Consider the following 24222-nt stretch of genomic DNA (forward strand, 5'->3'; position numbering starts at 1 on the left):
TATCTGAGCAGAAGCAAAAATTCCGTTAATGGAAAAAATCCCTTTCGGAGGCATTCAATCCGAGAGAGAGAGAGAGAGAGAGAGAGAGAGAGAAAGAGGTTTGGAAGCAATTTAAGCCATTTTCAGGCCACTTCCGGTTTTCAATCCGGATCCGACCAAATATCCAGGATATTGGGTTCAGATATCCGATTTTACTCGGATATCAAAAAGTTTGGATGCGGATATCCGATTTGGATCCAGATATCTGGGTATCCGGATCCAAATTCAATTCGGATTTTGAAAAGGGGTATCCGAGCAGCACTGGCCCTGTGGTGTATGGGCAAGCAACAGATTTCTCTCCTATCAGATTCAATCAGAGAGATCTCTTTCTTCGTTGATCAATGTTTTTTAACCATTCCTACTTTTAACAAAAAGTAAATAAATATGTAAATGCAAAGGTAAACAGAGGAGCCAGTAGAATTAAAAAAAAGGTAAAATGTTTAAAATAGAGGAGGCGGAGGTTGACTTGCCTCCTCCAAGTAGACACAAATTAGTAATAACGTTGTATCAAGAAAATAATTTATTTATACACTCCAAGATGCAGTACAACGTGTTTGGCTGCTTCATCGAGCAATAGGGATGGAGTATGCAGCAATGCAGGTCTAGGACTAAGCCAGATGATTAGAAAGGTAAGAAATGTAATAGTGAAAAATGGAAAGTAGTTCTTATCGTAACTCACTTTTTCTGTAAAATAATATAAAGTTAGTGGAGGCTGTAGTAGTTTTCCAGTAACAGATGTACATTTGTAAAGCATGTCCTTTTCCAATCTTTGAAGTATGTTGGAAACTTATATTTGCATAGTTTGAATGTATGTAAAGCCAGGTCTTTTCAGAGCATCAAATCAGGCTCTCACTGGATATCATCAGTCGCACAGCGACTGATAGAGAGAGACAGTACACTTCTTTTTCCCTTACGATACAAGAAAGGTTGATAGGAGGAATCCTAGGTTGATAGGCTCTTGTGGCTGGCTTTTAGGGACTTTTATGAAGTCATGGATTCTAGCAAAGGTGTTGTGATTCCTTTTATTATAATAACCTTTGAAACCATTGAAACTGTTATTGGGCTAATCACCAGTCTCTTCATTGTATGCACAATTATAGGTGACTTTCTTAAAGGACAGACCAAGAACACAGTAGATAAAATTGTGTTCTCACTCACCTGCTCCAATATTTGTCTTCAGAGCTTCCTTTTTGTCTATACTTTGGCAATCACTTTTCACTTTAACCCTGGCTCATATACAAAACTCATCATCCTTCTCCTGGTAACATATGGCAGAATATCTTGCATGTGGATGTCTATGTGCCTGAGCTTCTTTCATTGTATTAAAATAATCCAGTTTAGAAGTGGTTTCTTCTCCTTGGTGAAGAAGAAGATTGATGGCTTAATTCCATGGATGATAGTAGTGATCCAGGCTATGAGCCTTGGTTGCAGCTTTTTAACTGCACCAAGCATGGTTCCCCCTCAAGCACCTATGAACATGAACAACATCTCAGAGATTGCCTTTGCTAACAACACAGAACATAGTAACAGTCAGGAAGTAAATATTGTATATTATATTAATTTTGGACCATTCCTGATGGCAGTAATAATTACAGCTTTCACCACCATATCGCTCGTGGTCCACGTTCATAGAATGGCCAGAACCTCCAGCACCTCCAGCAGCAATACAGTAAAAACACGCAGAGTAGTATGGACCTTAGTTCAGCTTCTTGCCCTTTACCTTATCTTTTATTTGATCATGATGGTTGCCTTTTCTGTACAAATGTCTACAACGTATTTTAATGATTTCTTTGTTATTCTACAATTTGCCTTCTGTCCTGTCCAATCATTTATTCTGATATTTGGAAACCCAAGTTACAAGGAAATCTGCACCGCTGTGTGTTGTAGACTCAGAAGGTACCGCAGAAAACTAAGCTAAATTCTCTACAGAATTGATGATGACCCATTTTTACCCTCTGTGAACTGTAATAAACCGGACGACTTTTTTTTTCTTCAGTAGAGGTGCAGGTTACAACTCCAGTGATGTTGCCAGCAAGCCAAAGACATTCTTTACCACTTTACCATGGTGGCATAGTGGTTAGCGCTATGTATATTTGTATTTTCATTTCTATGCTCTCACTATATCTGTGTAGGTTTCCTCTGGGCACTCCAGTTTCCTCCCACATCCCAAAAACATACAGATAAGTTAATTGGCTTTCCCTCGAAAATTGGCCCTAGACTACAATACATACACTACATAATATATACTATGACTATAGTAGGGATTTGACTTTGAGCCCCTCTGAGGGACAGTTAAGTGACAAAGCAATATACTCTGTACAGTGCTGTGGAAGATGTTGGCTCTATATAAATACTAAATAATAATAATAATAATAATAATAATAATAATAATAATAATAATAATAATAATAATAATATACCACTTGTAAAATTAATTGTAATGTGATATTCAACAGTATAGTTTACATATCTGAATTTGAGTCTACATTAAATATTATCTAAAAGTAGATAACCTCCAAGGAGAACCCATTAGTAGTGTTGATCGTCATGGATAGTTAAAGAGGAACTATAAGCTGAAAAACAACTCATTGCCAGCAGACAGCCTATACCCACTTTGTAGGGGAAAACCCAGTATTTTCTGATATAAATCCAGCATTTTTCTGGTATGTCACCTTTAATAGCTAAGCCACGACCCCTCAAGAGCTACATCCGCAGCTGTATATTAATTAGCCTTGTGCGCACTGCCTTCTGGGTAGTGATGTCACTGGAAGCTTTTTCTGCAGTTAGGGGGGAAAACCGTTTTCTTCCCTGTCATCAAGACAGGACATGTGCAGGCAAAGAGAGAAGTTGTTCCTGCAGCCCCAGAGTTTGTGTTGTGCATGAACTAAAGCAGGCATATGGTGCTTTTCTATCATAACAGGTTATAGACACTATGACAGTAATACAGCACTGATTCATGTGTGCTGCACAAAAAAAATACATATTGCTTAATGGGCAGCATGGTGGTGTAGTGGTTAGCACTCTCGCCTTGCAGCGCTGGGTCCCTGATTTGAATCCCAGGCAGGTCACCGCAAGGAGTTTGTATGTTCTCCCCGTGTCTGTGTGGGCTTCCTCCAGACACTCTAGTTTCTTCCCACATTCCAAAAACATACAGATAAGTTAATTGGCTTCCCCTTAAAATTGTCCCTAGACTATGGTACAATGCACTACATGATACATACATAGACATATGACTATGGCAGGGATTAGATTGTGAGCCCCTCTGAGGGTCAATTAGTAACAAGACAATTTACCCTGTATAGTGCTGTGTAATATGTCGGCTATATACGTTCTACAATGGATGAGACTGACCCTTTTAGGCCCTTTTCACACAGAATGCTAAATTGCTTGTTTGCTGAGCAGTCCAGACCCTATTTGCCGCCTGCCAGTGCAATTCGGGTGCAATGTAAAGCGGAACTGAAAATTAACAATGTCCTGCACCGGTCTTCAATGATCCTCCATTCTCCCGCTGCGGTGAAGTTTTTTTTTTTTTTGTTAATCTTCAGTTCGGCCTTAAATTGCACTTGAATGTGCACTTATGTGCACAGTGCGCCCCCACCATGGTAGCCAGATGTGCCTCACTCCCTCAGGAATAGGTGCTCTGCATAGGTGCCAGGAAAAGGTGCTCAGTATAGGAGCCAGGAAAAGGTGCCCAGTATAGGAGCCAGGAAAATGTGCTCAGTATAGGTAGCCAGGAAAAGGTGCTCCAGAATAGGTATCCAGGCGATGGGGAGATGCAGCGAGCAGCGGCTGAGGAGGAAGTCATCAAATACTCAATTTGCTGGGATCCACATGCTGCATGTACTTACTTCTTCCTGTTCTTGCGTTTCATCTCACAGTAACAGTGCCCCCTAAGAGGCATCATCATCATCTTTTTTCGCTTCAGTGTCTCTTTAAGCTGTAGTGAGTTTGTGTATCTGAACAACACCTGAAGTTTATTTAAGTTTCTTCTTCAATCATTTTTCAGAACTGGATCAGAACCATACAAAGTACAGAACCAGTTCTGAAACATGCCTGAAGAAAAAAACTTAAAATTTCAAAAGCTTGCAAAGAAATCTTGTACAGTTAGTCATTAAAGGTATCAGCTAAACAACGTTTGATGTTATGTTTTTAGATTCTCTCCAGGACTAAGGCCCAGTTCACATTAGCGTTTTTTTCCGGAACGTAACCGGAACGTTACTGTATGATACTGTACAAACGGAATAGATGTGAAAGGATCCAATGTTAACCTATGGATCCATTCACATGCATCCGTTGGCAGTGGTGCTCATCTGGATTCCGGATATCTGAACTACCCGGATAATCCAAACTTTTTCCACTATCCGATTGGATCCGGATTCCGGATAGTTGGGCCAAATCCGGATAGCACCATCCGAGTTAACTCGGATATCAATTTGAAAATCCGGAATACGGCGGATACTAAGGTCGGATATCCAAATCCGGGTACTGTAACCATGGAGATGACGTCCATGATATCATTGAGGGCTCCCAGGGGTTCCCAGCAGAAGCCCTAGCAACCAATCACAAAAGGGAACCCTGACCAGCCCCACTTGACCTCATTGAGCCAATTAGAGGGCTCCCAGCCTAAGCCGTAGCACCCAATCACAGAAAGGAACCCTGGCCAGGCCCCCTTGTATAATAAGGAGGGCTGCCATGATGAGAAATATCAGTCCTTGCTTGTCACTGCTCACTGAGAGACATGCTCCAGTGCTTCTGGCCTAGCAAGTGCTGTATACAGTGATAAACCTAAAGCTGTTCAGTGATTAACACCTTCACTATCACTACACTATAGTTCTATTGTTACTTAGGTAACTAGCTTGATTTCATTCAGTGACAGTCAGAGTGTGTGCTGCAGGCTTGCAGCAGCTGCTATGTGTCTGTGTGTGTGCTGTGCACAGACCAGGACAGCTGCTGGCCTGCTATTAGCCTTAGCTACAGTATAGGTTAGGTTAGGGAATAGGATTACTGTGTTATTGTTTAGTTAGTGTGCACTAGTGCCTTCTCCTCTGCTGTCTGACTGTCACTCGGCACATGGCACTTGGCACATGGCAGGTGGCACTTGGCACGTGGCAGGTGGCACTTGGCACATGGCAGGTGGCACTTGGCACATGGCAGGTGTCACGTGTCCGTAAGGAGTCCCGAATGTACTGCCCTGACTGTAATGTTACCCTGTGTGCTGTTCCCTGTTTCAAGATCTACCACACACGGGAGGTGTATCAGTTGTATACCGTACTGCATGTACATCCTGTATATTTAATGTGCTGCCTTATTTGTACAGTTTTGCTATTTTTCAGTTTATTGATAAATGTCATTATTTCAATACATTTATGTTCCAGTCTTTTATTTACATTCAGAATGTCTACCAGGCTTTTATTCTGACATATTTTGGTGATTCATGACTTTACAATTCTTGAAAACAATGTATCGCTTTTGACTCATTATTCCAGATAGAAATGCACCACCAGGGAGGTTAAACTGCACACTCCCATCTTTATCCTCCCACGGGCAACTCTTCTCAGTAACCTGGCTCAAGTTTTTACATAATGGCATGCTCCAGATCACTAAGAAGATGTGGCCAGGCAAAGATGAAGATGAGAGCGCACAGCCTAATGGAGCAGCATGCCCACTGGGACAGTTGTTATGCTGGCAAAAAATGTGGGCCCTGGGAAGCAGAAGTTGGTGGGAGACCTGGAGGGAGGGGGGGTTGCCCTATGGTAGCACTGGACCTGCAGACACCACTATTGACTGCTGGAATGGACAGTGTATGCCACCCTGACACAGTGTGAACTGAACATAAGTTTGGACCAACAAGAAGTAAAATTTGTATTTCTTCCTCTGGTGCAATGAAACATTCGTTGTGGTTCCCCTATCCTCCCACAGTATTTCCTGGCAGCCTTGTGGTCCCATCCCCCATAGTATTCCCAGTAGTAGTGGCCTAGTGGTCCCCCTATTCCCCCTCACAGTTTTTATTTCCCTGGCTACCTAATGGTTCTCCCCCACCCCCCACAGTAATATTCCCAGTGGTGGCCAAGTAGTCCCAACATTAATGGCTGAAGAGCAGGTAGCTCACACCTCTTACCATCCCCCCCATCCCAACCCCGCCCCCCCAGCAGCATAAACGAATTGCTTCCAGCAGAGTAGAAGAGTAGAAGATACACTTACTTACCAAATATTCAGGTACGTGCTCAAGCCAGGACTAGAGATGGCCTGAAAGGTTTGCCGGCAAAAGGTTCCAGGCAAACCTCCGGCGGTTCGCGTTCGCCATGTAACGCAAACTTTTCCAGACGTTAGGTTCGCCCCCATAGTGCACCATAAAGGTCAACTTTGACCCTCTCTCTACATCACAGTCAGCAGGCATATTGTAGTCAATTAGGCTACACTCACTCCTGGAACCACTCCCCCCCCCCTTTTATAAGGCAGGGAGCGCTGGCTATTATACTCACTCGTGTGCCTGCATTAATTAGTGAAGGGACAGCTGCTGGCAGACTCTCATTGGGAAAGATTAGTTAGGCTCTTGTAGGCTGGTTAGCTTGCTCCTGGCTGATTATTATTGCTAAAATAGCACCCCTCTATTGAGAGCTAATGTTCTCCTGATGTGTATTTTTTTTGTGTGTGTTGTCCACTGACACTGCATTATACAGCCCTATCTGTTACAGCTGGACCTTGGTAATTGCTATTACTGTGCCAGCCAGGCCCTGCCTAACTATCTATACTGGGACACCTACCTATGCCTACCTAACTACTGGGGCACCTACTTACCTATAAGGGGACACCTACCTATGCCTACCTACCTATACCAGGGCACCTACCTATGCCTACCTACCTATACTGGGTCTCCTACCTATGCCTAGCTAACTACTGGGGCACCTACCTATGCCCAGTGGCGTACCTAGGGCATTTGACACCCGGTGCTAGGTATTGAAAGACACCCCCCCCCCCCCACACACGGTACACCACCTGCGGCGCGCGAAGCGCGCCACGGCGAAAAAATGGGCGTGGCTATGACCGGATGTGGCGGAGCTAATTTAAAAGTGCACCCAAGTTTTAGTCAACCTTTCTCCAGAAAATTCACATCATTGCGCAGCTTTTCTCCAGAAAATACACAAAATGTCAGAAGCTTTCAACATAAAATACACGTAATGCGAGAACATTTCACCAGACATTACACGTTATGTGAGCAGATTTCACAAGAAAATACATTCAATCATGTCGGCAGATTTGACCAGAAAAAAATCATTCAATCTTGCGGTAGATTTGACCAGAACATACACAATGTCAGCACCAGATTTCACCACAAAATACACAATATCAGTAGTTAAACTGACCACAAAATACACAATGACGGTAGTTAAACTGACCACAAAATACACGACGGTAGTTAAACTGACCACAAAATACATAATGACGGTAGTTAAACTGACCACAAAATACACAATGTCAGTAGCAGATCTGACCACAAAATACACAATATCGGTAGCAGATTTGAGTGTTGGCAAGCTGATAGCCTGGTGGGTAGGTGGTGAAGGGTGAGCAGCCTGATTGCCTAGTGGGTAGGTGGGCAGCCTGCTGGGTAGCAGTGGTGGGTAGGGGGGCAGCAGTGGTGGGTAGCCTGCTGGGTAGCCTGGTGGGTAGGTGGGCAGCAGTGGTGGGTAGGTGGGTAGCATGGTGGGTAGGGGGGCAGCAGTGGTGGGTAGGTGGCCAGCCTGCTGGGTAGCCTGGTGGGTAGGTGGGCAGCCTGCTGGGTAGCAGTGGTGGGTAGGTGGGCAGCAGTGGTGGGTAGGTGGGCAGCCTGCTGGGTAGCCTGGTGGGTAGGTGGGCAGCCTGCTGGGTAGCAGTGGTGGGTAGGTGGGCAGCAGTGGTGGGTAGGTGGGCAGCAGTGGTGGGTAGCCTGGTGGGTAGGTGGGCAGCCTGCTGGGTAGCCTGGTGGGTAGGTGGGCAGCAGTGGTGGGTAGGTGGGCAGCAGTGGTGGGTAGCCTGGTGGGTAGGTGGGCAGCAGCGGTGGGTAGGTGGGCAGCAGCGGTGGGTAGGTGGGCAGCAGCGGTGGGTAGGTGGGCAGCAGCGGTGGGTAGCCTGCTGGGTAGCCTGGTGGGTAGGTAGGCAGCAGTGGTGGGTAGGTGGGCAGCCTGCTGGGTAGCCTGGTGGGTAGGTGGGCAGCAGTGGTGGGTAGGTGGGCAGCAGTGGTGGGTAGCCTGCTGGGTAGGTGGGCAGCAGTGGTGGGTAGGTGGGCAGCAGCGGTGGGTAGGTGGGCAGCAGCGGTGGGTAGATGGGCAGCAGCGGTGGGTAGATGGGCAGCAGCGGTGGGTAGATGGGCAGCAGTGGTGGGTAGCCTGCTAGCAGTGGTGGGTAGGTGGGCAGCAGCGGTGGGCAGGTGGGCAGCAGCGGTGGGCAGGTGGGCAGCAGCGGTGGGTAGCCTGCTGGGTAGCCTGGTGGGTAGGTGGGCAGCAGCGGTGGGTAGGTGGGCAGCAGTGGTGGGTAGGTGGGCAGCAGTGGTGGGTAGCCTGCTAGCAGTGGTGGGTAGGTGGGCAGCAGCGGTGGGCAGGTGGGCAGCAGCGGTGGGCAGGTGGGCAGCAGCGGTGGGTAGCCTGCTGGGTAGCCTGGTGGGTAGGTGGGCAGCAGCGGTGGGTAGGTGGGCAGCAGTGGTGGGTAGGTGGGCAGCAGTGGTGGGTAGCCTGGTGGGTAGGTGGGCAGCAGTGGTGGGTAGGTGGGCAGCAGTGGTGGTAGGTGGGCAGCAGTGGTGGGTAGGTGGGCAGCAGCGGTGGGTAGGTGGGCAGCAGTGGTGGGTAGGTGGGCAGTAGTGGTGGGTAGCCTGGTGGGTAGGTGGGCAGCAGTGGTGGGTAGGTGGTGGGCAGCAGTGGTGGGTAGGTGGGCAGCAGCGGTGGGTAGGTGGGCAGCAGCGGTGGGTAGCCTGCTGGGTAGCCTGTGGGTAGGTGGGCAGCAGCGGTGGGTAGGTGGGCAGCAGTGGTGGGTAGGTGGGCAGCAGTGGTGGGTAGCCTGGTGGGTAGGTGGGCAGCAGTGGTGGGTAGGTGGGCAGCAGTGGTGGTAGGTGGGCAGCAGTGGTGGGTAGGTGGGCAGCAGCGGTGGGCAGGTGGGCAGCAGCGGTGGGTAGCCTGCTGGGTAGCCTGGTGGGTAGGTGGGCAGCAGCGGTGGGTAGGTGGGCAGCAGTGGTGGGTAGGTGGGCAGCAGTGGTGGGTAGCCTGGTGGGTAGGTGGGCAGCAGTGGTGGGTAGGTGGGCAGCAGTGGTGGTAGGTGGGCAGCAGTGGTGGGTAGGTGGGCAGCAGCGGTGGGTAGGTGGGCAGCAGTGGTGGGTAGGTGGGCAGTAGTGGTGGGTAGCCTGGTGGGTAGGTGGGCAGCAGTGGTGGGTAGGTGGTGGGCAGCAGTGGTGGGTAGGTGGGCAGCAGCGGTGGGTAGGTGGGCAGCAGCGGTGGGTGGCCGGGCCGGTGCACCTGTAAAAGAAAAAAACCTTACCTGCAGATGTCTTCCGAGTCCCAGGCAGCCTCCGCAGCTCCTCTTGAATGTCCCGCGCCGTCTCCTGCTGCGTCATCAGTGCAGGGCTACGGGAAGATGGCCGCCGAAGCCCACACTGGAGACAAAAATAGACGGCAAGATGGCGTCGGCGGCCATCTTGCCATCTATTTTTGTCTCCAGTGCGGGCTTCGGCGGCCATCTTCCCGTAGCCCTGCTCGGGTAAACTGAGGGCGGCTATCAGCCGCCCTGTCAGTGCCCGTTGCCGGCGCCCGTGGAGGGGAAGCGCCGAAGGAGGGGACCCAGGTGAGGGAGATGTGGGGGGGTATTTCCCCCCTCCCCGCCGATGCTGCCACCCCTCCTTCAGCGCTGCTTCCCCTCCTGTGTCATCAAGGCTTCTGGGGAGGCCTTGATGACACCCCCCCTGGAGCTGACACCCGGAGCGGAGCGCTCCTGGCCGCCCCATGGTAGGGACGCCACTGCCTATGCCTATATACCTATATTGGGACACCTACCGATGCCTACCTACCTATACCTACATAGGAGACCAGGGTTCGAATCTCAGCTCTGCCTGTTCAGTAAGCCAGCACCTATTCTGTAGGAGACCTTAGGCAAGTCTCTCTAACACTGCTACTGCCTATAGGGCATGTCCTAGTGGCTGCAGCTCTGTCGCTTTGAGTCCACCAGGAGAAAAGCGCAATATAAATGTTATTTGTCTTGTCTTGTCAAATGATGCCGTGCACTGCTGATTGTCTTCAGAGCCAGGCTCTCCTCCTAGGTCCCCCTCCTGGTACTGTGCGCTCTGCCGCTGCCCACTCCTCCTTCCCTTCCCACAGAGAACCACAGCTGCAGCAAAAATGATAGCAGCAGATGGCAAATGCTCACTCACCTATCCATGATCCAAGCGATAGAGATCCCGTCATCTGAAACCCATCTGTCTCTTCTACAGTGCAGCCGCTCGCTCTGAACTTCCTGATTCTCATATAAGACAGGAAGTAGGTAGTAGTACTAGTAGTAGTAACAGAACGTCAGCACTCTAGAGGAGACAGATGGGCTCCGGATGACGGGACCCCTATTGCTTGGATAGCAATAGGTGAATATAAGTCATCTGGTGCTGTCATTCTCCCCCGCTGCGGCTGCCTTCTCTGCGGGACTATAGTATTCACTGGGATGGAGGCTGCATGGTGGCTGTCTAGTTTGGGAGGAAATCGGTTGTTCGGTGGTGGGGGTGGTTATGTAATTCTGTCTGGGGAACGGCTTCCGGTTTGGCGGTGTCCAGAGCTTTCTGCTATTGCCAGGCTGGAGATGCAGGGGGAAAGTGCTGCTGCTGTGCCCTCTGGTGCCCTCTTCACAGGGGTGCCCCAGCCCCCGAGTGCAAATGCCCCAGCCATTCATCTCTCACTCTGCATTTTGCCGCTGCTATTCCCTGCATTGTGCACCCACAGAGAAAAGCGGGCTGTTGCCCATAGCAACCAGTAGCTCGGCTGCCCTGGTGTGTGCGGCATATTGCTGTGCAGCTGCATCTTCTGATTCTATTACGACATGATGGGGGGCCCAAATCAGTTACTTTGCTTAGGGCCCCATTTAGCCTTAATCCAGCTCTGCCTATGCCTAGCTAACTACTGGGGCACCTACCTATGCCTATCTATACTGGGACACCTACCTATGCCTAGCTAACTACTGGGGCACCTACCTATGCCTATCTACCTATATTGGGACACCTACCTATCTACCTATACTGTGACACCTTCCTATGCCTACCTACCTATACTGGGACTCCTACCTATGCCTAGCTAACTACTGGGGCACCTACCTATGCCTACCTACCTATACTGGGACTCCTTCCTATGCCCACCTACCTATACTGGGACTCCTACCTATGTCTAGCTAACTACTGGGGCACCTACCTATGCCTATCTACTTATACTGGGGCACCTACCTATGCCTACCTACATACAAGAAGATAATAAGGTTGTTGCTTTATTGTGGACAGACCAAATTTAATCAGCTGGACAGTCACTGTTGTTCTATCATTGAGCTAACACCGCCCAGCGACCATATGGGCTTGAAAACCACCATGGCTTGCACTCTCGCCATGGTGCGCACCAGTCCAGCATGGCCGTCACTACGCTAACAGCTGTTTGCGGCGTGTTACACAGTTTGGTGTGTCAGTGTGAAGCAGTACTCTAATTACACTCCCTGATTGATGTTTACACATGCAAGATGTTTTAAAGCACTTTAGGCCTGCAATTTAGCATTAAATGTGATTTTTGTCCTTAAAACGTTTCTTTGCATCAAATCCAGATTTTTTCCCAGGACTTTTGGCAACTATCCCACTCCGCCATGCCCTCCTCCAGGTGTTAGACCCCTTGAAACATCTTTTCCATCACTTTTGTGGCCAGCATTAGTGTTTCTAGTTTTCAAAGTTCGCCTCCCCATTGAAGTCTATTGCGGTTTGCGAAAGTTTGCGAGAACCGAACCTTTCGCGGAAGTTCGCGAACCGAAAATCAGAGGTTCGGGACATCTCTAGCCAGGACTCCACTTTATGTATGGGGCCTCTACCTGCCTTGCAGGTATGTATATGTATGCACTGACATGATGTCAGTGTCGGACTGGGAGCTGGAAAAGCAGAGGAAATCCACTTGCTGGCCAAGCAGCAGTAATCAGGTGTTGCTGCTCACAGTAAAGACTTGTTGCAGGTTTCTGTTGGGAGTGATAACACAGGGTTACTGCTGCTTGGCCAGCAGGTGGATTTCCTCAGTTTTTATCACCTCCCAGTCCGACACTGCATGATGTAACATGCCTGCATCACAGAAAGAGCGCAGTTGTGGCTGTGACAGTCCAGGGAATCATGGCACATTGTCTTGTGGATCTGGAGGCAGAGCCTTGTGCTGGAGTTAAGGTAATGTATAAACTAATGCTCCCCTGCCTGCTGCCTAGCTCTCTGTCCCAATTCAATCACATTGCTGTAACACTGTAACTGGTGGCAGCCAGCGAAATTAAGAGGAATGATGGGGGAGATCCTATGGACAATCACCCCCTTTGGCTATATTATAGTGCTGATTAGTGGTGCTTGTAATGAGTCAATAACGTTTAAACAAAATTCTGCTTAATTTTTCACATTTACGCATTGTGTAATTGCGATTATGCTACGTACAGCATACTACGTGATTTTATGCGTAAACGCTTACAAAATTTTGTATCGATTTGACAGTGTACTGTGCATGTGCAGCTATTAGTTACAGTAAATATTCAATGCGAAAAATGCATTCATATGCAAAAAAGTTGCATTCATTTGACAGTGTACTGTGCATGTGCAGCTATTAGTTAAATATTCAATGCAAAATAAAATTTGCATGGATGCATAATTAACACAAACGTAATTTTGCATGAATTACGCTAACATGTGTAATTACAGTTAGTGACTACATTTCCATGCAAAATTCTTTACACGTAATCTACACATTTTTCAATATGATTATGATGCATAATTGCGAATTACGAAGCATAATTACACATAGGCGTAATTTCTACCCATCTGGCCAGAGTGATAAAACATGAGGGAGAGTGGGCCCAATCAGGGTTACAATCTAAGGTGGGGGGGAGACATAAAGTGGAAGGGATTATATGTATATTTAGAGAAAGGGTCTAGGATGAGATACATGGAAGGGAGGTGAGAGCAAAAAATGGGTTTTTAGCAGGGATGCTCAAATCCGAATTTAGGTGAAACCCGGATAGTTGCTCTCTGGATTTCACCCAGTAAACCTGTGCGGGGTGGGCGGGGGGTGTCAAGATTACCTCTCTGACGTCTTCTTCGGTCCGTCCCTCGGCGCCTCCCACGATGCAGTCCACGGGCATCACGTGACTACAAACACTTCCTCCTTTACCCGGAAGGAGGAAGTGTTTGTACTCACGTGAATGCCGCGTGGAACGCATCATGAGAGGCGCCGAGGGACAGACCGAAGAAGACGGCCCTCGCCCACCCATCTGGGTGAAATCCAGATAGCAACTATCCAGGTTCACCCGAATTCCGATTTGAGCATCCCTAGTGCATATTTTAACAATATGAAGGTAAAAGTGAGCCTTATGGGGGATGGCAGGGTGTTTCAGAGAGTAGGGGTCACCCCAGAGAATAGTGATAGCAGAATCCTGGTCTCATTTTTAAATATTAAATATTATTTTACTCTTTAATATAAACTAGCTGGTTGACCGGCGTTGCCTGGGTATGTAATTGGCTAGTGTTAGCTCTGCCCACTTTTTCTAATCCTAACACACAATTACTCAATGATTACCTAGTTTGTGAGCTTTGCGGTCTTTGGCATCAATAATTGGCATTGAAATGAAATAAATCTAATTGGCTGTGGCTCCACTCCTTTGAAAATCAATAGGTGAATTTTGATTAGCTTTTGTAGGCTCCACCCACTTTTCTGAATATTAATCCCAGTCACCCAGTGACCAACTGTGCAAAGTTTAAGAACCCTGCCATTGACAGACAGTGTAAGAATGGAGTTTACATTCTGGCAGTGAAATGTCCTAATGTTTCCCTGGTATGTATTTGGCTGCTGTTGGCTGTGGGCACTTTTTCTAACCCTAACACACAATTGTCATTAATCAATGACCAAGTTTGTGAGATTTGTGGTCTTTGGCATGAATAATTTTTATTGAAATGAAACACATCTGATTCGCTGTTTGTGGCCCCACCCCTTTTCTAAATATTTAACCCTAGTTACCCAATGATCAACTGTACCAGGTTTGAGGCTTGTGCCATTAACAGTGCAAAAATGGCAGCAATTAAGTATTTGCCTTGAAAATCAATAGGTGAATTGTCATTGGTTTTTATATGCTCCACCCACATTTCTGAATATTAATCCCAGTTACCCAGCGACTAACTGTGCAAAGTTTTAGAACCCTACAATTAATAGTGTAAGAATGGCTGCCGTTTACATTTTCCCAGTGAAATTTGTGTTTGTCTCCGCCCACTGATGACTTGGCATTGCCCAGGTATGTATTTGGCTGATGTTGGCTCCGCCCACTTTTACTAACCCTAACACAAAATTACTTAATGACCAAGTTTGTGAGCTTTGCGGTCTTTGGCATCAATAATTTGCATTGAAATAAAACAAATCTAATTGCTGTGGCTCAACCCCTTTTCTGAATTTGAACCCCAATAACCCAATGGTCAACTGTACCAGGTACAGGTGATTAACAGTGCAATAGGCTTGTACCATTAACAGTGCAAGAATGGCATCAATTAACCACTTCGGGACCACAGTCTTTTCGCCCCTTAAGGACCAGAGCCTTTTTCTCCATTCAGACCACTGCAGCTTTCACGGTTTATTGCTCGGTCATACAACCTACCACCTAAATGAATTTTACCTCCTTTTCTTGTCACTAATACAGCTTTCTTTTGATGCTATTTGATTGCTGCTGCGAGTTTTACTTTTTATTATATTCATCAAAAAAGACATGAATTTTGTCAAAAAAATGACTTTTTTAACTTTCTGTGCTGACATTTTTCAAATAAAGTAAAATTTCCTATACATTTGAGCGCGAAAGTTATTCTGCTACATGTCTTTGATAAAAAAAAAAACATTCAGTGTATATTTATTGGATTGGGTAAAAGTTATAGCGTTTACAAACTATGGTGCCAAAAGTGAATTTTCCCATTTTCAAGCATCTCTGACTTTTCTGCGCACCTGTCATGTTTCATGAGGGGCTAAAATTCCAGGATAGTACAAATACCCCCCAAATGACCCCATTTTGGAAAAAAGACATCCCAAAGTATTCAGTGAGAGGCATGGTGAGTTCATAGAAGATTTTATTTTTTGTCACAAGTTAGCGGAAAATGACAGTTTGTGACAAAAAAAAAAAAAAAAAAAAAGTTTCCATTTCTTCTAACTTGCGACAAAAAAAAATGAAATCTGCCACGGACTCACTATGCTCCTCTCTGAATACCTTGAAGTGTCTACTTTCCAGAATGGGGTCATTTGTGGGGTGTGTTTACTGTCCTGGCATTTGGGGGGTGCCTAATTGTAAGCACCCCTGTAAAGCCTAAAGATGCTCATTGGACTTTGGGCCCCTTAGCGCAGTTAGGCCGCAAAAAAGTGCCACACATGTGGTATTGCCGTACTCAGGAAAAGTAGTATAATGTGTTTTGGGGTGTATTTTTACACATACACATGCTGGGTGGGAGAAATATCTCCGTAAATGACAATTTTTTTATTTTTTTTACACACAATTGTCTATTTATAGAGATATTTCTCCCACTCAGCATGGGTATGTGGAAAAATACACCCCAAAACACATTATACTACTTCTCCTGAGTACGGCGATACCACATGTGTGGCACTTTTTTGCACCCTAACTGCGCTAAGGGGCCCAAAGTCCAATGAGTACCTTTAGGATTTCACAGGTCATTTTGAGAAATTTCGTTTCAAGACTACTCCTCACGGTTTAGGGCCCCTAAAATGCCAGGACAGTATAGGAACCCCACAAATTACCCCATTTTAGAAAGAAGACACCCCAAGGTATTCCGTTAGATGTATGGTGAGTTCATAGAAGATTTTTTTTTTTTGTCACAAGTTAGCGGAAATTGATTTTAATTGTTTTTTTTCACAAAGTGTCATTTTCCGCTAACTTGTGACAAAAAATAAAATCTTCTATGAACTCGCCATTCTCCTAACGGAATACCTTGGGGTGTCTTCTTTCTAAAATGGAGTCATTTGTGGGGTTCCTATACTGCCCTGGCATTTTAGGGGCCCTAAACCGTGAGGAGTAGTCTTGAAACCAAATGTGGCAAAATGACCTGTGAAATCCTAAAGGTACTCATTGGACTTTGGGCCCCTTAGCGCACTTAGGGTGCAAAAAAGTGCCACACATGTGGTACCGCCGTACTCAGGAGAAGTAGTATAATGTGTTTTGTGGTGTATTTTTACATATAACCATGCTGGGTGGGAGAAATATCTCTGTAAATGACACATTTTTTTATTTGTTTTACACACAATTGTCCATTTACAGAGAGATTTCTCCCACCCAGCATGGGTATGTGTAAAAATACACCACAAAACACATTATACTACTTCTCCTGAGTATGGCGATACCACATGTGTGACACTTTTTTGCAGCCTAGGTGCGCTAAGGGGCCCAACGTCCTATTCACAGGTCATTTTGAGGCATTTGTTTTCTAGACTACTCCTCACGGTTTAGGGCCCCTAAAATGCCAGGGCAGTATAGGAACCCCACAAGTGACCCCATTTTAGAAAGAAGACACCCCAAGGTATTCCGTTAGGGGTATGGTGAGTTCATAGAAGATTTTATTTTTTCTCACAAGTTAGTGAAAAATGACACTTTGTGAAAAAAACAATAACAATCCAATTTCCGCTAACTTTTGACAAAAAATAAAATATTCTATGAACTCATCATACACCTAACAGAATACCTTGGGGTGTCTTCTTTCTAAAATGGGGTCACTTGTGGGGTTCCTATACTGCCCTGGCATTTTACGGGCCCAAAACTGTGAGTAGTCTGGAAACCAAATTTCTCAAAATGACTGTTCAGGGGTATAAGCATCTGCAAATTTTGATGACAGGTGGTCTACGAGGGGGCAAATTTTGTGGAAACGGTCATAAGCAGGGTGGCCTCTTAGATGACAGGATGTATTGGGCCTGATCTGATGGATAGGAGTGCTAGGGGGGTGACAGGAGGTGATTGATGGGTGTCTCAGGGGGCGGTTAGAGGGGAAAATAGATGCAATCAATGCACTGGGGAGGTGATCGGAAGGGGGTCTGAGGGGGATCTGAGGGTTTGGCCGAGTGATCAGGAGCCCACACGGGGCAAATTAGGGCCTGATCTGATGGGTAGGTGTGCTAGGGGGTGACAGGAGGTGATTGATGGGTGTCTCAAGGTGTGATTAGAGGGGGGAAATAGATGCAAGCAATGCACTGGCGAGGTGATCAGGGCTGGGGTCTGAGGGCGTTCTGAGGTGTGGGCGGGTGATTGGGTACCCGCAAGGGGCAGATTAGGGTCTAATCTGATGGGTAACAGTGACAGGTGGTGATAGGGGGTGATTGATGGGTAATTAGTGGGTGTTTAGAGGAGAGAATAGATGTAAACAATGGATTTGGGAGGTGATCTGATGTCGGATCTGCGGGCGATCTATTGGTGTGGGTGGGTGATCAGATTGCCCGCAAGGGGCAGGTTAGGGGCTGATTGATGGGTGGCAGTGACAGGGGGTGATTGATGGGTGGCAGTGACAGGGGGTGATTGATGGGTGGCAGTGACAGGGGGTGATTGATGGGTGATTGACAGGTAATCAGTGGGTTATTACAGGGGAGAACAGATGTAAATATTGCACGGGCGAATTGATAAGGGGGGGGGGGTCTGAGGGCAATCTGAGCGTGTGGGCAGGTGATTGGGTGCCCGCAAGGGGCAGATTAGGGTCTAATCTGATGGGTAACAGTGACAGGTGGTGATAGGGGGTGATTGATGGGTAATTAGTGGGTGTTTAGAGGAGAGAATAGATGTAAACAATGGATTTGGGAGGTGATCTGATGTCGGATCTGCGGGCGATCTATTGGTGTGGGTGGGTGATCAGATTGCCCGCAAGGGGCAGGTTAGGGGCTGATTGATGGGTGGCAGTGACAGGGGGTGATTGATGGGTGGCAGTGACAGGGGGTGATTGATGGGTGATTGACAGGTAATCAGTGGGTTATTACAGGGGAGAACAGATGTAAATATTGCACGGGCGAATTGATAAGGGGGGGGGGTCTGAGGGCAATCTGAGCGTGTGGGCAGGTGATTGGGTGCCCGCAAGGGGCAGATTAGGGTCTAATCTGATGGGTAACAGTGACAGGTGGTGATAGGGGGTGATTGATGGGTAATTAGTGGGTGTTTAGAGGAGAGAATAGATGTAAACAATGGATTTGGGAGGTGATCTGATGTCGGATCTGCGGGCGATCTATTGGTGTGGGGGGGTGATCAGATTGCCCGCAAGGGGCAGATCAGGGGCTGATTGATGGGTGGCAGTGACAGGGGGTGATTGACGGGTGATTGACAGGTGATTGACAGGTGATTGACAGGTGATTGACAGGTGATCAGGGGGGATAGATGCATACAGTACACGGGGGGGGGGGGTCTGGGGGGGGGTCTGGGGAGAATCTGAGGGGTGGGGGGGTGATCAGGAGGGAGTAGGGGGCAGATTAGGGACTTAAAAAAAAAATAGCGTTGACAGATAGTGACAGGGAGTGATTGATGGGTGATTAGGGGGGTGACTGGGTGCAAACAGTGGTCTGGGGGGTGGGCAGGGGGGGGTCTGAGGGGTGCTGTGGGCGATCAGGGGGCAGGGGGGGGGAAATCAGTGTGCTTGGGTGCAGACTAGGGTGGCTGCAGCCTGCCCTGGTGGTCCCTCGGACACTGGGACCACCAGGGCAGGAGGCAGCCAGTATAATAGGCTTTGTATACATTACAAAGCCTATTATACACTGTTGCAGCGGCGATCCGGATGCCAGTAACCCGCCGGCGCTTCCGAACGGCCGGCGGGTTACGGCGAACGGGGGGCGGAGCCAGTCCCCGGCGGCTGATCGCGTCACGAATGACGCGATCGCCGCATAGCCACTCCCGCAGCCGCCCCCGCCGATGGGCGTATTGCGGTCGTTTGGGACCGGTCTTTGCCGCCGCCCATCGGCTGGGGGCGGTCGTTAAGTGGTTAAATATTCCCCTTAAAGATTAATAGGTGGATTTTGATTGGCTTTTGTAAGCTCCACCCACTTTTGTGAATATTAATTTCAGTCACCCAGTGACCAACTGTGCAAAGTTTGAGAACCCTACCATTAATAGTGTAAGAATGGCTGCTGTTTACATTTTCCCAGTAAAATTTGTATTTGTCTCCACCCACAACACCTAGATGTTCGGGTTCGCGAACGTTCGCCGAACATCGCCCCGATGTTCGGGTGTTCGCGCCGAACTCCGAACATAATGGAAGTCAATGGGGACCCAAACTTTCGTGCTTTGTAAAGCTTCCTTACATGCTACATACCCCAAATTTGCAGGGTATGTGCACATTGGGAGTGGGTACAAGAGGAAAAAAAATATTTGAAAAAGAGCTTATAGTTTTTGAGAACATTGATTGTAAAGTTTCAAAGGAAAAACTGTCTTTTAAATGTGGAAAATGTCATGTTTCTTTGCACAGGTAACATGCTTTTTGGCGCCATGCAGTCATAAATGTAATACAGAGAAGAGGTTCCAGGAAAAGGGACCGGTAACGCTAACCCAGCACCAGCAGCAGCACACGTAATGGAACAGGAGGAGGCGCAGGAGGAGAAGGCCACGCTTTTTGAGACGCAACCCAAGCCTTGCATGAGGACAAAAAGCATGCGGATATAGCAATGCTTTTTGCCGCCATGCAGTCATAAATGTAATACAGATGAGAGGTTCAATAAACAGGGACCGGCAACGCTAACCCAGCAGCAGCAGCAGCAGCACACGTGATGGAACAGGAGGAGGCGCAGGAGGAGAAGGCCACGCTTTTTGAGACGCAACCCAGGCCTTGCATGAGGACAAAAAACGTGCGGATATAGCAATGCTTTTTGCCGCCATGCAGTCATAAATGTAATACAGATGAGAGGTTCAATAAACAGGGACCGGAAACGCTAACCCAGGCCAGCAGCAGCAGCAGCACACGTGATGGAACAGGAGGAGGCGCAGGAGGAGAAGGCCACGCTTTTTGAGACACAACATCCCAGGCCTTGCATGAGGACAAATAGCGTGCGGATATAGCAATGCTTTTTGCCGCCATGCAGTCATAAATGTAATACAGATGAGAGGTTCAATAAACAGGGACTGGAAACGCTAACCCAGCAGCAGCACAAGTGATGGAACAGGAGGAGGCGCAGGAGGAGAAGGCCACGCTTTTTGAGACGCAACCCAGGCCTTGCATGAGGACAAAAAGCGTGCGGATATAGCAATGCTTTTTGCCGCCATGCAGTCATAAATGTAATACAGATGAGAGGTTCAATAAACAGGGACCGGCAACGCTAACCCAGCAGCAGCAGCAGCACACCTGATGGAACAGGAGGAGGCGCAGGAGGAGAAGGCCACGCTTTTTGAGACGCAACCCAGGCCTTGCATGAGGACAAAAAGCATGCGGATATAGCAATGCTTTTTGCCGCCATGCAGTCATAAATGTAATACAGATGAGAGGTTCAATAAACAGGGACCGGAAACGCTAACTTAGGCCAGCAGCAGCAGCAGCACACGTGATGGAACAGGAGGAGGCGCAGGAGGAGAAGGCCACGCTTTTTGAGACGCAACCCAGGCCTTGCATGAGGACAAAAAGCGTGCGGATATAGCAATGCTTTTTGCCGCCATGCAGTCATAAATGTAATACAGATGAGAGGTTCAATAAACAGGGACCGGAAACGCTAACCCATCACAGATGGTCATTGTTCATGTTACTTGGTTGGGGTCCAGGAGTGTTGCATAGTCGTTTCCAATCCAGGATTGATTCATTTTAATTTGAGTCAGACGGTCTGCATTTTCTGTGGAGAGGCGGATACGCCGATCTGTGACGATGCCTCCGGCAGCACTGAAACAGTGTTCTGACATAACGCTGGCTGCCGGGCAAGCCAGCACCTCTATTGCGTACATTGCCAGTTCGTGCCAGGTGTCTAGCTTCAATACCCAATAGTTGAAGGGTGCAGATGGATTGTTCAACACAGCTACGCCATCTGACATGTAGTCCTTGACCATCTTCTCCAGGCGATCGGTGTTGGAGGTGGATCTGCATGCTTGCTGTTCTGTGGGCTGCTGCTGCATGGGTGTCAGAAAATTTTCCCACTCCAAGGACACTGCTGATACCATTCCCTTTTGGGCACTAGCTGCGGCTTGTGTTGTTTGCTGCCCTCCTGGTCGTCCTGGGTTTGCGGAAGTCAGTCTGTCGGCGTACAACTGGCTAGAGGAGGGGGAGGATGTCAATCTCCTCTCTAAAGTCTCCACAAGGGCCTGCTGGTATTCTTCCATTTTGACCGGTCTGACTCTTTCTTCAAGCAGTTTTGGAACATTGTGTTTGTACCGTGGATCCAGAAGGGTATAAACCCAGTAATTGGTGTTGTCCAGAATGCGCACAATGCGTGGGTCGCGTTCAATGCAATCTAGCATGAATTGAGCCATGTGTGCCAGAGTCCTGCCAGAATCCTCATCATCCTCTTGTGAGCGTTGTGATAGTTGTTGTGATGCATCATAGTCGTCACCTTCTTCCTGGTCTGCTTCTGCTGACCATTTGCGCTGAATTGTGGAAGTCCAACGTGCACCGCTCTGGCCCTCGTCAGTGGTGGAAGGAAATTCCTGCTCCAACTCCAGCTGTTCCTCCTCCTCTTCTTTGTCATAGCTGCTGGGGCCAGCGTTTTCTGAGGCGGATGGCCTGATGTTGGTACCATCACGCTGATCGTTTTCTCCTTCAGATTCCCCCAGTTGCATCATGACAGCTGTTTCCTTCATTTTCAACATTGACCTCTTCAGTAAACACAGCAGTGGTATGGTAATGCTGACTGAAGAGTTGTCACTGCTCACAAGCAACATGGATTGCTCAAAATTTTGGAGGACTTGGCAGAGGTCCAACATGTTGGCCCAATCGGATCCACAGAAGCTTGGCAGCTGTCCAGATGCGCCTCGGTACTGCGCCGTCATGTACTGGACCACTGCACTCTTCTGCTCGCAAAAGCGGGCTAGCATGTGCAGCGTAGAATTCCAGCGCGTAGGGACATCACACAGCAAGCGATGGTGGGGGAGATTGAAGCGCTCCTGCATCTTGGCGAGTGCCCCCAAAGCAGTACTGGAATTTCTACAATGTTTGGCCACTCGTCGCACCTTCAACAGAAGATCGGCCACGCCTGGGTATGTCCTCAGGAACCGCTGAACTACTAGGTTCATCACGTGCGCCAGGCAAGGGATGTGTGTCAGCTTAGCCAACCTTAAAGCGCGAATGAGATTACTCCCATTATCACACACAACCATGCCCGGTTTCAGGTCCAGCGGTGCCAGCCACAAATCTGTCTGTTCCTTTATTCCCCTCCAAATTTCCTCTCCTGTGTGCTGCTTATCCCCAAGGCAGATCAGCTTCAGCAACGCTTGCTGACACATGCCAACAGCTGTGCTGCACTGCTTCCACGATACTACTGCTGCTGGGTTAGCGTTTCCGGATGAGGTACAGCTTTGAGATGCGTTGGAGGAGAAGGAGTCAGAGAGGCAGGTGCTGCTGTTGTTATCCAGTGGGAGGGACGGCGGTGCAGCTGTTTGCGGCGTTGGCAACACCCACGCCGTAGCAGGTGAGGAATCTCTGCCAGGCTCCACAAGGTTCACTGAGTGCGCGGTAAGGGAGATGTATCGACCCTGGCCGAACGCACTCGTCCAGGTGTCAGTGGTGAGGTGAACCTTGCAGGCAATGGCATTCTTCAAGCTTCGGGTTATTTTGCTGACCACGTGCTCATGCAACTCAGGCACTGCAGAGCGCGCAAAGTGGTAGCGGCTGGGAACCACGTAATGTGGGATGGCCACTGACATCATGCCCTTGAAGCTGTTTGTCTCCACCACTCGATATGGCAGCATTTCGCAGGCCAGAAGCTTGGCTATGCTGGCTGTTACTGCCACGGCCCGGGGGTCATTTGCTGGCAATTTCCTCTTGCGCTCAAACATCTCCGAGACAGACAACTGAACCGTAGGGCTGCACACTGAAGGGCTGTTGGTTGTTGTGTTTGATGAACACTGGGAGACCTCAAGAGCACTACTCCGGAAAGTGACAGTGTCAGCGTCGTCTGATGTTTGTGAATGTTGTGTACCACGCAATGGCTGGGCTACTGCTGCTGCTGAGGCGGGTCTGGTGGTGAGTCTGGTGACCCCAAGGGAGGCAGTGTTGCTGGTACCCTGTCCTGCCGCATTTGCCCACAGAGTGGGATGTTTGGATAGCATGTGGCGGCTCATGCTGGTGGTGGAGAGGTTGTTAATACTTTTCCCCCTGCTCAGGCGGGTCTTGCACACCTTGCAAATCGCCATAGTACCATCCTCAGTGCAGTCTTCAAAGAAAGCCCAGACTTTGGAGCACCTGCCTTGCTGGCGATTTCTGTTTGCGCCTCTTTTGCCTCTCACTTGAACTTCCACGCTTGTGGTGCCTGAAATTGCGCGCCGCCTACCTTGTGGCACAAGGCGAACTCGTGCAGCAGTGGGCTCTTCAACAGACTCATCTGTGCTGCTGCTACGACGGCGATGTTCTCGTTCACAAACAAAATCTGGGTCTATGTCCACATTGTCCATACCCTCCTCTTCCATCTCCTCAAACTCGTCATATGTCATTGTGGGGGGCCGCCGCCGTGGAGTAGAGCTCCCCAGAACAACCTCTGCGTAGCTCACTCCAACGTCGTCTTCCAGATCTTGTCGGCCGACCTCCTGCAATTGCACCCTCTCCTGCCCAACTTGCTCTGGGATTTGGGTTTCAAAGTCCTCGGACTCGCCTTGTATTTCAGTGCGCGGTGCATTTCCCACAGTTAATGGTTGTGAATCCGGGCACAACATTTCTGGCTGTTCCTCCATTGATCTTTCAAAGGTGGAAGTTTGTTGGGCTGGGAATAGCTCCTGCGAATACCCCATTGTGTCCTGAGGTAATTCATCGGACTGGTTATCTGGCAGTTGTGTGCG

The 24222-nt window shown here is 48.3% G+C and overlaps 1 protein-coding gene across 1 annotated transcript; it reads left to right on the top strand.

Annotated features, from left to right (window-relative positions):
- Window positions 1–1030: 1030 nt before the first annotated feature.
- LOC137526041 (taste receptor type 2 member 40-like) lies at window positions 1031–1957 on the top strand. Its single transcript, XM_068247253.1, has one exon. The coding sequence runs from the start codon at window positions 1031–1033 to the stop codon at window positions 1955–1957; it is 927 nt and encodes a 308-aa protein (XP_068103354.1).
- Window positions 1958–24222: the final 22265 nt, after the last annotated feature.

This window comes from Hyperolius riggenbachi, chromosome 7 (assembly GCF_040937935.1).
Source record: "Hyperolius riggenbachi isolate aHypRig1 chromosome 7, aHypRig1.pri, whole genome shotgun sequence".
Taxonomy (NCBI): Eukaryota; Metazoa; Chordata; class Amphibia; order Anura; family Hyperoliidae; genus Hyperolius; species Hyperolius riggenbachi.